Below are 12134 nucleotides of genomic sequence, written 5' to 3' on the forward strand. Positions count from 1 at the left end.
TGCTCCTTGTAAGAGCGACAGTAACCAATCTCACAAAGAGACTCTGATTTGGCCCTCAATTTAGCTGTTCATGTTGTCCTGATATACTGCAAAAATTCTGCCGTCTGTGAAGTAGACCAAGTAAAGTCTTAAACATTCCTGGTGTCAATATTGTTTTATTGGAGGCTGATGCAGCAGAGGTTCTAGCAGCCAAGGGGATATAGATATTCATCTGTGTGCGTCTTATCTGTCAGCATGGCCAAGTCATCACACTGGAGCCTCACGCTAAGGCTCATTCTGTGGGCCCTGGGAGGATGATAGATGTTAGATTCTATTAGAATTAAAATCAAAATGCTATTTTTAATAATACTATACAAATCACAAGTCTTCTTTTTAGTTAATTAATATATGTGTGCTTGCTAGTGTGTGTGTGTGTGTGGAGAGAGAGATTCCTGTCCTGGGGAGGGCACAGACACAATGATGACACGACACAGGAGTGAGAATGACTACTGATGAGCAGAGGGTTTCCTTTAGACATGATGAAGATGTTCTGAAGCAATAGTGACGGTGTGCAGCTCTGTTCAGCATCTTAGAACACAATGAATTGGACGACTTACAAGGGCAAGCCATAGGTATGTGAATTATATCTCAATAAACTAGGTCCACACTCTAAGGCTTAGTGTTTTAGCAGAAAACGAGGAATAGGAGTTTATAGCCAGGCCTGGTGGTATGCTCCTATAATCCCAGCACTTAGAAGGTAGAAGCAAGAGGATCAGAAATTCAAAGCATGCTTGGACTACATGACGGCCTATCTCAAAAATAAAAAATAAAAATCAAAGCAAATTCATACCTGATTTATATAGTGCTACTTTTAATTTTTATTATTATTACTGTGTGTGCATCTTGTTTTTGAAGCGGTAACTTGCCCTATCATATAACCTTGTCTTGAATTCATGATCCTCCCATCACAGCATCTCAGTAGCTGGGGTCTGAGCCACCACACCTATCAACTTTAATTATTTCTCCTAAGTGCACAAATGATAATAAGCTGGACCCTGCCCTGGAGGATTACTTGTAACCTAGCCACTTGACCACAAAGCAGTATTTCAAGTTCTTACTCATTTCAATAACACCACTTGATATTTTCCCAATCAGCTTTTGCAAGTGAAAACATAAAGTCCTGTTTAAAATGTGTATTAATTATGTTACTAAATACACTTAATTCATTATCTTTCAAAAAATGGGTAGAAAATCTATCTACTTTGGGGAGGTTGAGATGAGAACAATGTATTTAGGAGAAAGGGGTGTTCTTCCTTGTCTTTTTTGTTTTACTAGATCAACTTAGGCTATTTTTTTCTTTAATGGTACATTGCTAAGTTTTTGAGTAAATAGTTGTGATTCTTTGTGTTGTGATTATCCAAGAACAGCTCCACTCCTCCGACTAGTCTGTAAATGTGTGATGGTAGTAGTCACTACCATTTATGTCAGAATAAGGGTAGTCCTTAAAAGTTACAGCAGAATGACAGACATGTGTAGTAGAAAAAGTTCTGATTGTCTCTCAAGAACAGACAAGGCATTTCCATACCCATGTCCAGCTCTTCCATCGACTTCCCAGCTCTAACTCTCCTCTAGGACTGTGATGGAAGTGTGTTGCATTGTAGAATGGCAGAAGGAGGTCCTAACCTTCTCATCTGTCTCTCACTAAGAGATACTCAGTCTTCATACTCCTGGTAACCTTAAAGACCCTGTGAGGAGACTCCTCAGATGCATGGCCTTCATCCTTTGGCCACATTTTATCCTTGTTGTTGCATTTTTAAAATTTTCTGGGGTGACAAGCATAGTTGACAGCATATAAGTGAGGTCTGGGAGACAAGCATGGGAGGAAGTGAGGCCTTAAAAACTAGCAGTGTCCCCACCCCCAACAGGTGATCAGAACTATAGGCAGGTGTACTTTAAGGCCTATGGCCTCTTGGTCTGGAAGGTGTTTGGGAGTTACTTCAAGGAAGACTAGAGGAGAAAAGGTAAGAGAGGCAAAGTATCTGAAAGAAGGTGTTAGGGCCTAACATGGCGGTCTAGAGTTTGAAGGGTAAGAGCTAAGATGTATGGTTGTTTGGCTTTAACTTATAGTGCCAAGCTATAATTTGTGGTTTTTCTCTTTCTCTTGTTTTGGGGAAAAAAAAAGAGATTAGGGCTATAACGAGTACAAGGGTTTTAACATTTATTTAAATAAAGATTTATTATAAAATTGTTGAAGATTAAAATTACTGTATTCATACAATTTTCTGGGGCCACTCCTAACGCTATGCTAATGTTTTAGTAAGGTGAAGGTGAAGTGGTTCTTTATGAGAACAACTGTTGGGAATGCAGTTGTGAGTGACAGACCAGAGTTCCAGTTACTCATGCAAATTGCCTTCTTCCTTCTCTCGGCCTTGCTTTTCTCTTTCATTTCTCAATGGATACCCAAAGGGATGAGCTTTTACTATCTTCAGTGATAAATACCTCAAAAATATTGTGATAATTAGACCCACTAAATAAAAGAACTCTAATTAAAAATGTCAAAATAAGCCCAGTTAGCTCCATTTATTTAAGCTCCATTTATTATTTATTTAATAAACTTATTTATTAAGTTTCCTAGTGGTAGTGTATATTCTAATGCGCTCAAAACGAGTATATACTGTGATATTGTGGGTTGCTATCTCAGAAATTATTGGCAAAAAGAAAAGTAGAAATCCAGGTGTCACCTATGCTAGATAGTTTTAGATCAACTTGACACAAGCTAAAATCATCGGAGAGGAGGGAACCTCAAGTAAGAAAATGCTATTAATTAAGACTGGGCTATAAGGCATTTTCTTTATTAGTGATTAATAGAGGAGGCCCATTCCACTGTGGGTGGTACCCTCCTTGGGCTGATGGTCCTGGGTTCTATAAGAAAGCGGGCTAAGCAAGTCACATGGAGCAAGCCAGTAAGCAGCACCCCTCCATAGCCTCCGCACCAGCTCCTGCCTCTAGTTTCTTGCCCTACTTGAGTGCCTGTCCTGACTTCCTTTGGTGATGAATGATAATATGGAAGTGTAAGCCAAATAAACTCTTTCCTCCCCAACTTGCTTTGGTTTCATCATAGCAATAGTTACCCTAACTAGCTAGTACAGCACCCAACTGTTTTTCCTCCAAGATGAATACAGTATATGATTGATATGGCATGAGTACAGTGTGGCCAAAGTCCAGTATGACCACTGTTGAGTCCCATGATGTGGCCACCGGGGAAGTACTGTCTCTTATCATGTCTTTTCATATTCTCAGCTACTTGGAGGAACATAGGAATTACTAGGGAACAGACACAAAAGAGCAAAGCTGATTTAAACTAAATGCATTCCTCATCCCATCTGAAGTGCTAACTAAATCAGCAAATTTAAAACTTAGGCCTTCTGTGGGAAGTATTACACATACAACTTAAATTTATAATTTCTTAGCATGAGGGCTGGCTTGTTGGGGTTTCTGTCCCACCCGGTACCCCACAACTGGCAAATCCCAAAGAGAAATCACACACAGGACTCCATAAGGTTATAAACTGATTGGCCCATTAGGTCAGGCTTCTTGTTAACGCTTATAACTTATGTTACCCCATTATCCTTATCTACATTAGCCACATGGCTCCGTACCTTTCTCAGCTGGGCAAGTTACATGCTGCCTCTTTGGTAGTCTGCGCAGGAGTGGCGGAGGGAGCTTCCTGTGTCCCAGAATACTCCCAGTCTCTTTGCTCCACCCCTACTTCCTGTCTGGCTTTCCCACCTATACTGCCTGCCTGGCCAATCAGCGTTTTATTAAAATATGATTGACAGAATACAGACAATTCTCCCACACCACATTATGGCATCCTAAGTTAACACAGTTGGAGGTCATTCGTTCAACATTTTTTGGTCTTTTTAAAAAATATATACATTCTTGGCAGGATGTGATTGTCACAAAACTTTAATGACAGCACCCATTTGATGACTTGTCCTTAAGTTCTGTGTTTTATGCAGTAGAGACTGACATTGCTCTTCTCTGTGCTCACAGCCTGGGGAGTGTGCTGTGACTCTGGAGTTCTCAGGTTTGTGATGGGCACACTCACAGCCTGGGGAGTGTGCTGTGACTCTGGAGTTCTCAGGTTTGTGATGGGCACACTCACAGCCTGGGGAGTGTGCCGTGACTCTGGAGATCTCAGGTTTGTGATGGGCACACTCACAGCCTGGGGAGTGTGCTGTGACTCTGGAGATCTCAGGTTTGTGATGGGCACACTCACAGCCTGGGGAGTGTGCTGTGACTCTGGAGATCTCTGAAGGTTTGTGATGGGCACACTCACAGCCTGGGGAGTGTGCCGTGACTCTGGAGATCTCTGAAGGTTTGTGATGGACCCCAGGAAGTGTTATTTCTCTCAAGCTCTCAGACCATGTTAATTCTACAGATCTGAGGCAACATTCTGATCAACATGGGGTGACATTGTGGCAGTCACTCCTGACTTAGGGATTGAGAAAGTACTTAGACTTTGTATGTGGAGAGAATCTTAGTTCAGAGCAAAATATTCCATATCCAACAACCCATTGCCATAGACTAATAGGAATGGAGATTTCATTCTAAAATATTAATTATCAGTCAGGAAGCAGACAACAAACCCTTCTGGTATAAGTTACACTACTCTTTGTCATCTTTTGTAGTATATTGAAGGATTCTCTATGTGTATATCAAACCAGTTTCCTATTTGTGCTAATGTTTCTTATCCTAAGGTGGTACAGGGATTGAACAATATAAGTTCTTTCTGCAATTGAAAAATTTCCCCCAAATGTGAGGAAATTATTGGAAAGTCGTTGCTGTCATGCAGTTTGAAAAGAGTACAATAAACTGTTGAGTGAGACTCTGGAAACAAAAAGCAGGCGTGGGGCTGATGACTGATCTCAGGACTCTGCTTGCTCAAGGAGGAGGATTGCTAGGTATCGGGCCCGCCTGAACTGTGTGGTGAGTTGAGTTCCAGGACAGCCTTAGCTACATTATAAGCCCTTGTCTCAAGGATTCTTTTCTTAAAGAATCAAAAAGATGGTATTTTTACTATTGTACTATTGTGATATATAATGTGCTTTAACTTTCTATTAAGTAGCCCTTTTAAAAAAAAATATGTGGAAAGGAAGCCCTGAGTGTGTGTGAAGGCCTGAGTAAATTTATGGACACAGGCACAGCCTTGTCACGGAACTTAGCCTCAGACCCACAGGGAATGGTGAAGGCTCCCCCTGTCTCCTCCATAGTAAGGCTCAAAGGGATAGCAAAGCCCCTCTCTGCTGCAAGTGCAAATGTTGACAGTGTGCGCAGAAAATGCCCACTGTAGCTGTCTTCCTCTGGGTGTCTACAGCCTGAAGACTCCCCCACTTACAGAGACTGCTTCTGAGAAAAGCCAGACCATCTTCCTGATCCCACAGATACCAAATCCTACCTCCTTGTTATCTAATGTAAAGACCCCTCATTTCTCAGCTGTATGCAATAAAGCCCACCTCCCTGGTTTACTCAATATACTAAACACACTGAACTTCCCAGCTGCTGCGGTTTCTCCATCGAGAGCCCTCCCTGTCCATCCGATCTCAGCTTTTTGTATGTGTGTCCTGTTTGTCTTTACTTCATTCCTTTGTGGTCCCCAGGAACATCACGGCCCCAGGGCTTTGCATGGACAAAGCATGTTTATGTTTATTTGTGCTTGGCTGTGTGTGTGTTCCAGTGCTTACTGAAATTAGCACATGCGCTCAAAAGTCAAACTATTTCTATAAACAATTTGTAATTCAAACTTTTTCATTAATTTTAATTCATATTAGAACTTTTCATTAATATTTTGTGATTTTCTTGTACTTTTCTATTTTTATTTCCTGTTTTTTTTTTTTGCTTGTGATGCTGACCCCAGGTTGGCCTGGAACTTACTGTGTAGACCAGGCTGGCCTTAAACCCTCAGCTAACTTCCTTCCTTATCCTTCTCTGTGCTGGGATTGCAGGTTTGATCCACCAGCTAGCCATTTTTCTCTTTTTTCATAACAGAAGAATTTTCTCACTTTTTTTCCCCATCTTACAGAGCTTTGCTAAATTCTTTCTTTAAAATTCAGACATTTCTGAAAAAAAATTTTTTTTTGATACGAGGCCTGTATTCAATGAAAAGCTGAACAGCTCTCACATGTTTGACTTGGCCAGTTTCACTACTGTAACTAGCACTCCAAAACCCATAGAACATCTTCATTCTTAAAACAAATTCCTTCTGCCCCTTTCCTCAATTCCTACCGCCCATGTCTATCTAGGAACTTGATTTTTTGTCACCATAGAACATATTTGTCAAAATTTTTATTTCATATGAGTTTAATTCTAAAGCATGTGCTGTATATATTTGAATGTGCTCCTTTTACTAAAAAAAGCATTATATGTTCATTTTGTGTTTCTGAATATATCATAGATTTTAACTGTTCAATTGTATTCTTTTATAGGGATTTAAGAACTTTTATTAATCCATACTCTCTTTGGAAGGCATACATGGGTTCTAGTTCTTTTATGCTTTTATTAATAAGATAATACATTTATTTATGAGCCTTTTGGTGAATATATGTTTTTATATATTATTTATCTTGTGTAAAAACATCTGAGAGTGGAATTGCTTGACTCTGAGGTATATGGAAATTCAACTGGCCTGCTGTCCCTTCAGCAGTGCACACATGACTTCCACTCTCCTGTGTCTCTTCTTTGGTATATTCTGCACACAAGTCTTGACACATGAATACTCAATATTTCCCCCTAGTCTTCCTTATTCGTTTTCTTAGTGATGGTTTTGATGAGCTGAAAATTCAGTTTATCAGTTTTGTGCCATGTAGTTTACATTTCTGCTTATTTTGATGTGATCTATGCCTGTCCCAGGGGAAGAAGTAATCCTTTTTGTTTCCTTTGAGAAGCTTTATGGTTTTGTTGTTGCTATTTGCCTGTCTGTGTTTGTATGTTTTGTGCTTCTAGAGTTTAAATTTATGATCTTATAATTGCTTACCAAGTGCTCTCTACCTCTGAGCGACATTCTCAACCCTTGTTTTTCCACTAAAGGATCTCTCTATGAAGGCTGTGCTGGCCTGTGCTGGCCTGCAGCTTGTGATTCTCTGCCTTTTGCCTGCCATGGACTGGAATCACCTGGCTCTGTGTTTTATGTTTATGTCTCCGATTCACCATGAATTACTTTTTGTGTTAAGAACAAGATATTCACTGAAGCTGTGTTTTCCATGTGGATATCCACTCATTTAAGAGCCATTCAGTGCATAAAAACAGCTATAGTTTGGATCGGGAATGTTTCTGGGAGGCGCACGTGTTGATGCTTAGGTGCCAGGTTCTGCTCTTGGGTAATGGTAGAACCTTTAGGAGGTTGTACTTATTTGAAAAGTTAGTGCATGCCCTTGAAGAGAATATTGGAACGCTGACCATTGCCTTTTGACCACCAAAAGCCTCACTTGCCACATGCTCAGACTGTGATATAATCTGCTTAAGCAGGCCCAAAGCAATAGGTGCAGCTGATCATGGACTGCAATCTCCAAAACTGAGAGCCAAAACAAACCTTTTCTCCATATAAGCTGATTTATATCAGATGCTTGTTACAGTAACAGAACGCTGACCAAAATACTCGCCTTTCCTCACTGCATTGCACACCTTTGCAGAGTCAGTTGACCATACGTATGATTATTTCTAGACGCTTTATTCTGTCCACCGATCTCTTGTATCACAGTATGAGTTCAGGACTACAATCTTAGTTTCTATAGTGATTGTCTTTACTGGCAGAAGCTTTATTTCCTGGAATCCCATTTGCCAGTTCTTGGGATTATTGTTATTTTTAATAAACTGTATCATTAACTGGTTTCTGTAGAATCATGTTGAATTCTAGTAGTACAAGCTTCAGAAGAGAAGCTCCCCATTTTAGAAATAATCAGAAAATACCAAGATAGAAGAAGATTGGATCTCATTTTGACAATTGTAGAACTCATAATAAAGGTTAGCTGTACCTTTTGGTTTGGAGCAGCCAGGAGTTCCTGTTTTTGTAGAATTTTCTCCATCACATTGGTGCATGATCAGGTCAATCAAATAGGCTTCTTGTAATGGTCTGTTAGAAATTACCTGGCTTTTGATCTGCGCTGCTCTTCCTCTAAAAGTTTCCAGTGGCGTCTCTAGGACATTATTTAATACCTAAAACATGCTGATATTAAATGTTTCCACATGTAAACTTTTAAAATTTTCTTCTTTGTTTTTTTTAAGTGGGGTTTTACTATCTAGTCCAGTCTAGTTTTGAATTCATCGTGGATTTCAAGGTGGCCTTGGTCATCCTCTGTAGACCCGGCTGCCCTGGAGCTCACAGAGATCAGCCTGTCTTTGCCTACCAAGTGCTTGGATTAAAGGCTTACACCACGACAGCCAGCAAGACTTTCTTTCTTTTCCACAGTTGTTAGAGCAGTTAGCTTAGGTATCTGACTGCTAATAACTGATGAATTTGGCATAAAGAGAAAGGTTTGCTAAAGCAGAAACTTAGTTCTCCTTGTTTGCCCTTGTTTCCCTTAGTTGCTCCTTGTTTACGAGTTCTTCTGTTTAACCAAATAGCAGAATCCCTTTGGCTTTACTGATAAGGATCAGCATCAGTGTGGGCAAGGTTACCATGACAACACATCCCTTGTCAAAGTTACAGTTTAAAAATATTAAACTTACATACCTCCTGAATTCAATGGGAATTAAAGCTGTCGAGCCCCATGTTAGCATGATTTGCTATGCAAATTTGAATTTGGCAACAGGAATGAAAAGTGAGGGTACTTTTAAGATCCTCTGCCCTTTTAGTGTTAGGAAGGCAGAGAAAGAATCTGTTAGTGCCATTCCTTGGTGAGCTGTCTACATCCGTATGTCATGAAATATAGGCATAGCTATTTGCCTGTTTTATTGAAATGAGTTGAAAAAGAAAACAAGACAATTACTAGGTTTATCTTTGAAATTTAAATGTATTCTATAGTATGTTTGATAAAACTTAATAATTACTGCTTGAAAGATTTTAAATAGTACTGTCTACTGGTTTCTTATTTACTTGGGAATGAAAAAGTTACCCATCTGAGCATCTGCATTGTCACCCACATATTATTTTAAGTGAAATGTCCTAAATTTAATCTTTCTTCATTTGTTTGCTGAGAGCTTGTTAAATATCAGAGACAAGAGAACTAAAGAGAAAAGGAGGGGAAAGTAGGGTAAGTGAGGTTCCCAGTAACCACATCGCAGTTAGCATTTCCCAGGTATGAGTTGGGCAGAACTTTCTGGTTTTGACAAAATACTATATATATTAAAAATATTACTAAAAATTTCTTAGTTAGAAAGTTCATATGAGAAGGATATTTAATGAATTTATATTGGAATGTTTTATCAAGTTATTTACAAATGTGGCCTAGAAACTATGAAAACTTCAGGGCTGAGAAGAATATGAAAAGTCTTATGTTTCTATAGTAAGATGTGTTTTAAGTTATAGTTGTATAATTTCATAATAAAAGCATCCTTGTCCATTTTGAACTTTTATCGACACTGAGATCCATTATATAAGGAAGTCTTCATCTGTGTGGTTTGTGCTCCTCCTTTCTCAGGTCCTGCTGCTCTGCACGTACCAATTTGTTTGTGTGAGTCACCTTCTGTAGGTAAATCATCTATGAGACCAGAGATTCCATGAGCAAATTATCTAGAGAATGCTGTCTTTGCACGTTGTGACAGATCATGTCATGGGTGGATCTGCAGCTACTGCCGTGGTCTGATTTACCTGGCAGTTGTCTCCTGTGCCCAATGCTGTTGTCTCATTGCCTTGGCATCTCACTTTCCATCTTCTCATCATCTTCTTAACTAAAGCTCAGGTTTATGACTGTTTTGTTTGTTTGTTTGTTTTAAACCTACCCCACTCAACTCTATTAACTGCCCTTATTTTTGATTGGCAGTATCATCCAGATAAACAAAGTGCAGATGCGCCAGCAGGAACCATGGAGAAATGTATGCAGAAGTTCATTGAAATTGACCAAGCGTGGAAAATTCTAGGGAATGAAGAAACCAAAAAAATGTATGACCTGCAGCGGCATGGTAGGTACTTGTGGTGCAGAGACAAAGCCATGGACAGCTCTTGGAAGCGCAGTGTGCAAGCCACACCTGCAGAACATTTCCCAGCATTTGCGTCGAGTTATTGCCGTCATTGCTCCTCACCCCATCATTGCTTTTAATTCCGTCCTGTTCTTAGTAGTGATTATTGTGTCTATTGAGAAGTTAACAAATCTACCAAAGTGTAGTGCTTTCTGTAAACCACTAAAAATGGCCAATGTACACCCCAAATTAATGTGCATTATATGCTTAAAGCTATTGTTACTAAACTTAGTTATGTATGCATTGCAATCTTAAGTGCGGTATTTGGAAGATGATTTCCTGTAGCCGTGATCATCTGCAGGAAGCTGTTACTCAGGTTGGATCCTAGTTACTCGCTGCCTGTGCCCTTTGTTTTAAGGTAGGTTTCGTGATGAGTTACTCTTTATGAGACTGCTGTCAATGGTGCCTTACGAATGAACATTGCTTAAATAATTTTAAAGGTCACTTCTTTTTGCCTTTTGAAAATAGCTCCTTACAACAGTGACAAGCTGTTGGGAGAAAGAAAGGAGAATGTAGGTCGGATTTGTCACACATGAACTGTCTTACACGAAGTGATAGGCTGTCTTTCAGCACTGGCCTTGGGACAGGAGTTCCTCAGCCTTATATCTGGACTTTTGAGAAGCACCATACATGGTAATGTGGTGAGCCAATCATCGGGTACAGCCTGTGGGACAAACACTGAGTTGCCTCTCCCCAATAGCACACCAGGCTCAGCACCGAAATGTGCTGATAGGAGCTCATGGTACTTAGCTGATTAATAAATCCCCTCCCATGCTAACACCGGCACACTGTCCACCTCACCAAATAAATTTTAAGGCTTCTGCTAAGATTATGACAAGTTGATTTGAGAAGCAAGGCTTTATTTCTAAATGTAACATGATAGGACACAGCCAGTATTTGTAGAAATCCATAGTGTCAGAGGAAGCAGTACCACTGAAAATACATACTTCTTTTTCAGTTTGTCATACCCTTGTGATATTTGATTTTTCTCATCTCTGTTTTTTGAGGCAAAGTCTTTCTTTGTAGCCTAGGTTGCTCTCAAACTCACCATATGCCCAGGCTGGACTTAGACTTGCAACAATTCTCCAGACTGCTCCCTGAGTAGTGGAACTACAGGCACGTGCCACCATGCCTGTTCTAGCCTTTGTTTGTAATGCTGTTTAGTTTTATTACTAATCCTATCTGGGCACTGTCTACTTTTTAAAAGACCAGTGTTATATTTTTTTGTTGTTTTTGTTTTTTACTATTAGGTCCTGGTGAGTTTTCCTTTTCAAGGGATTTGCATTAGTTTTCAAATGTGACTTAAATATCTGGTCTTCTATTTGGTATATATATATTTCGTTAATAAAATTTTACTTCTGGTAGAAAGAATGTAAGGTACCTTCATTCAAGAACAAACTCTGACCATCCTTATAAACAGGTTCTCCTGGTAAGTTCCTGACTGTGTGGAAGCAAGTGCATTTAAGAATGACATAATCCTGAGTGTGCTGCCCAGCCTCATAAAATCCCAGAGCTCTGTTGGTGATGAGTTCTCTGATGTTATTTCTTCATGTTTTTATCAGTCCTTACTAATGTTGTATACAGTTTGCTTAAGAAGAATTCACACAAAACCGTACCCTAAAGCCTATAGGACAGGGACTGGAGGGATGACTCAGGAGTTGAGAGCACTGCCTGCTCTTCCAGAGGACCTGGGTTCAATTTCCAGCACCTATATAGCAGCTCATAACTATCTATAACTCCAGTCCCATGGATCCAATGGTCACTTTTGGCCTCTGTGGGCACCAGGCATGCATGTGGTGCACAGGGCAATATTTCATATGTATGAAATAAAACGTGTAGGACATGTATGTGTAGTGTCTGCGGTTTTGCCACTCGAGCCTGTATACCATAAAGATTATGTGAGTGAAACTGGCTGAAGATCTACTTTCCAAAGGGTAAGAGAAGAGCAAAAATTATGAAGTATGATCTTTTTCTGTGGC

The 12134-nt window shown here is 39.8% G+C and overlaps 1 protein-coding gene across 1 annotated transcript in view; it reads left to right on the plus strand.

Moving 5' to 3' along the window:
- The window catches only part of Dnajc24 (DnaJ heat shock protein family (Hsp40) member C24), a 41817-nt gene that overhangs the window by 14501 nt on the left and 15182 nt on the right, over nucleotides 1–12134 (plus strand). The window contains exon 3 of the mRNA XM_048443690.3: nucleotides 9960–10098. Within this exon, the coding sequence (XP_048299647.1) occupies nucleotides 9960–10098 (139 nt within the window). The remainder of the gene's footprint in view (nucleotides 1–9959; nucleotides 10099–12134) is intronic.

This window comes from Myodes glareolus, chromosome 10, assembly GCF_982192425.1.
Source record: "Myodes glareolus chromosome 10, mMyoGla1.1, whole genome shotgun sequence".
In the NCBI taxonomy this organism is placed as follows: domain Eukaryota; kingdom Metazoa; phylum Chordata; class Mammalia; order Rodentia; family Cricetidae; genus Myodes; species Myodes glareolus.